Below are 4,366 nucleotides of genomic sequence, written 5' to 3' on the forward strand. Positions count from 1 at the left end.
AGTCAAGAAATTCATCACAAGAAGGAAATAATACAATACAGAAACCATTCAAAAACGGAAATTGGAAGCAAGGAAATGAAATCAATACGAATTAGGGTTTGGTGGCTGGACAGACAATTCTTGGCACTTATACGATTACGCTTTTCTTTTTCATTTTTTTTTAAACCGACTTTTAGTTCATCAAGAATTCACAATCAGCAAAAAAGTTTGAATTTATTTTGATAAGAAATTGATCAGGTTTAAAGGGTTCTACTGATTTTTTAAAAAACCTTTTGTACACACACACATTTATTTCTATCAGCAGCCTCTAATTCTATTTATATCCAAGAATTGGAATTATATCTATACAATAATTTCATATATAATTAAGAACTTAATTCTTATAAGAACAATATATACAAGAACTATGAATATAAATTCATAGTTTATATATACAAAAACTATGAATATAAATTTATATTTAAAAAACTTTTATATATATCTAAAAAGAAAATATAATTACAACTGCAAACAAAATATATTTATATACATAAAAAACAAACGATTTATATCCATAAATCAATTCTCTATAAAACGGTGCGACTTATCCACGGGTAAATATGACAAAATCGTACTAAATAGTATTACCAACAACTGTAATTACTAATTTGCTAATACTAATTCTAATCAGCTTCCGATTTAAATATATTTGCAGAGTCTAAATTAATGATGCTCAAAATAACTCGAAAAGTAACGGGGAAGGCGTGAGAAAACCCCCTTTAAAAAAAATCACTACCCATCTTCGTTAGATGTTAAATAAATTTGGCGGATTTTCGGAACAAAATGAAATATATAAACCGGTTTTGTGTTAGTGTGTACATGTATCAAGAAAACCTGGAAGCAATATGTACAATCATTTCGAATAAATCTGTAAACGCACCTTGCTTATTTATATATTTGTCTGCCTGTCTATCTATAAAAGGTGTTATCTCCATCTACAATACTGAGAAACAGAAAAATATGTCATGAAGCAGGGGTCGAAACCTTTTTTTCTTTTTTAAATATAACAGACTATGAGGAAGCACGCGGCCAAAATAATTTTGGCCGACTATTTTTACAAACTTAATCCCCACAAATCACTCCACAGCATTCAGTACCTTCCCCACCAGCATTATAAGGGCTTGTTTGCGAAGGACAAAGCATACCGAACACTAGGTTGTTGCGAACGAAAGGGAAGAGCATATAAAATAAGGAAAACGAAGAAAAAGAGAAAATAAATCAAAGTTTAAAAAAAGAAAAAAAAAAAAATTTAACTGGCGCCGTTTGCTGGTACTTTTCCGAATTTCAATAGCACATTCGTTTCGTCACAGATTATGTAATTTTAGTTATATTCACCTCATTTCGTCTTACTGAATCAATACTAAGAGTGGAAAGGGACTGATAAATCGACATATATTTTATCAATATTTTAATAAAACAACTACAATCTCACAATAAAATGAATGTAAAGGATTCTCTATACGGTATATATACAGTTTAGAGCCTCCTAACTTTTGTTTTATTGTATTTTACTGAAATAATTCATTTTTATACAAAACATTTCGCAGATGTGTTTTCGATGGTGTAAAAGACAAAACAAATACATTAGGATTAATTTTTTTTTTGGGGGGGGAGGGGGGTTAGACACCTTTTATCATTTTGACCCTACTGATCAATTCCTCATAACTCTTTAAAATACATATATTTTGAACAAATACGCAAGGTTAACGCGTCAAACATACGGAGTTCACACATACAAATGAAGTTACGGAAATTAGTGTTAACAAAAATCAGGGCGATAGAGAGCCACTAAAGAAATTTCATGACTATAATCATTTACGTAAAATTTCGTTTAAAAAAAAAAAAAAAAAAAAACCTATTTTCCAAAAAGTTATGAGAAAAAGCCGGGCGGAAGAGGCATGAAACTGTAGCGGTTTCACAATACAAAAGGAGTATAAATACACACACACACACACACACATACTGAGTTTTAACTATTATTGAAGAAAAAAAGGCTACGACAATGTTAGATGCTAAAAGAAGCGGTATTTCTTCATGGCAATTGCGATACTAGGTATTAATTTATAATTATATGTAAAATATATCCTGTAAATTTTAATTAACGAACAAAAGGCCGATATTTAGGTAATCGTACCGAAAGATCGCCAAGATTTAAATTGTCAGAAGAGGGTAACAGGAATTAATGGGATTATGATATCCAGGATTTCTTAAAGATATATTATTTCGCGAATTAAGCGAAAAATTATTCGGATGGTTTCTTTAATGATTCTTGAACACTGTTATAGCGAGTAGTGCCGGAGGAAATATAAGGTTTATATTTACTAATCAGGTCTGCGATCCGGTTTCAATTCCCAGTTAGTAACAAATTTATTTCGGGCACGTGGATTAATAACAAAAAGGAATAACTGTCACTTTCCCTCCTCCTTCTCCTCACACTGTGGCTTTGATGTATAAGAAATTTTCATGGATTCTATTAGTTTTCTTTTTTTCTTTCCTATTAAAATAAATATATACTCACAGTTGCGTTTCTGCTGCACAGTTAATGTTGCCGGTGCAACTAAATTGTGTAGAGAAGATGATGTGTGGCGAACAAGTAATTTCGAAGCTACCGATGCAACAACCTTAGCCATGGTGCGTTTACAAGAACCGACTGAAAGAAGTGGCGAAATTGGTTTAGAAAGAAAGAGGAGAAATAAATAGAGAGAGAAACCGATAGAGGGAGTGAACAGTAAATAAATGGAGAGAGACAGAGACGGACAGAGAGAAGGTTCTCTTTAAACAGACTCCGGGCCACACTACAGCATGGGATTATGCTATTAGCCCACATGGCGGGAAGGGGTGACAGGTTGTTGCTTGTGGTTAAAAATGCGCTATAATTGTGACTGACAAACGATGTGATTGTTAACAAAACACTCAAATTATGATTAAAGTATTAAAAAAGAGAAAAAAAAACGCTGGTCAAGATCTTGTCGGTATCATTTCTTACCGACATTTACTATTCACCAACCATTCATCCCCCATTGTTTTGTTATATGCATATATCGTTGTATTTTCTCTTTTGCCATCCTTGTAGATTTTTTTTAATGAGTTGCAGCTTTGCTTGTCACATGATTAAATAAGCGTTTCTAATTGGTTAGTTTATCTGGCTTTAATTTTTCTCTTACTTCTCCTACTTCCCCCCTCTCCTTCAACATATGAATCATTCTTTTTCTCGTACTTTCATCCTCTCTTTATTCCTTTCTCTCTCTTTGTATATTACTCTCAATTTCTTTCTTCCTTTGTCTGCCTTACTTTCTTTCTCTCTCTCGTCTTCCATTACATGTGCAGTTCGTTCTTTACCAGACTCTGCTTGTGTTGCTGGTAGAAGCACCGATCCTTTGCTTTCCTTTCTAGATATTTTCTTGTTATTCGTTTTTTGACACGAATGCCAAAGTCGGAATTCAAAGTAAGTAACTCAACGCCTATTTAAAGTTTAGCTTTAAATAATATTTAGTTAATTTGTCAATGAATACAAATGCTCTTAATTGATTCGTGTTTGCTCTTCCCCCCCTCTCTCTTTATCACTATCTCTCTCCTCTCACCTTCTCTGTTTATCACTTTCTCTTTATTTCCCCCTCCTCTCTCTATGTCTACCCTTCTGTTCCACATCCTTCTTGGACCTCGCGTAGAAATGCCGGCCTTATGCTAACGAAAAAAGTTAGGGAACAGTGGATCTCGAAGCACATAAAGCTATAAATAATAGCATGTAATTGTTGGGGTGAAAAACCTTTTTTTGATAGAAAAAAGTCGAAGGCTACCCGTGGGGCTCGAACCCACGTCTCCCTAAGACGGGATGATAATTTCCAAAGCATGAACACCTCAACACCTCTCGTTTCTTATTTCGTTTAAATAAACCTGAGAGCTCTTAGGAATAAAAAATATATATTGATACTAATGGTAGTTTCGAATGTTGTGTACCACCAGGTCAGCTCTGATCGAGGAGACCCAGAATGAAAAGGTACCTTAGGTGTGACTGTTCTTGTTTTTCTTCTTTTGCTTTTCCGTTTTTGATTACAATTTTTTAGTTTTGATTACATTGTCCACTGCTTTTTTTTTTTTTTTTGAGACGGTTGGGTCTAATTTGAGAGATTTAGCTGCTATTTCTAGCATTATGAGCAGCCGCATAAAGCACTGCCTGGGAAACTTTTTTTTTTTTATACCAGGACTGAATTATTTATTAAATTTAGTGAGGGATGCATCTGTACTGAGAGAAATAATGAATTTTTAATTTTACAAATTCATAACTATGTAAATTAACTCGCTATTTTCTTTTTTTTTTTCCTATGCA

General features: G+C 33.3%; 2 protein-coding genes across 2 annotated transcripts in view; one reads left to right on the forward strand and one right to left on the reverse strand.

Annotated features, from left to right (window-relative positions):
• LOC106872639 (isocitrate dehydrogenase [NADP], mitochondrial) overlaps positions 1-2,836 on the reverse strand; it is a 41,599-nt gene extending 38,763 nt beyond the window's left edge. The window contains exon 1 of the mRNA XM_014919699.2: positions 2,558-2,836. Within this exon, the coding sequence (XP_014775185.1) occupies positions 2,558-2,669 (112 nt within the window). The 5' untranslated portion in view covers positions 2,670-2,836. The remainder of the gene's footprint in view (positions 1-2,557) is intronic.
• Positions 2,837-3,315: 479 nt separating this feature from the next.
• Positions 3,316-4,366, forward strand: part of LOC106872638 (NAD(P) transhydrogenase, mitochondrial) — an 81,088-nt gene continuing 80,037 nt past the window's right edge. The window contains exon 1 of the mRNA XM_052976286.1: positions 3,316-3,484. The gene's annotated coding sequence lies outside the window, so the exon portion shown is untranslated. The remainder of the gene's footprint in view (positions 3,485-4,366) is intronic.

Source organism: Octopus bimaculoides, chromosome 24 (genome assembly GCF_001194135.2).
Source record: "Octopus bimaculoides isolate UCB-OBI-ISO-001 chromosome 24, ASM119413v2, whole genome shotgun sequence".
In the NCBI taxonomy this organism is placed as follows: domain Eukaryota; kingdom Metazoa; phylum Mollusca; class Cephalopoda; order Octopoda; family Octopodidae; genus Octopus; species Octopus bimaculoides.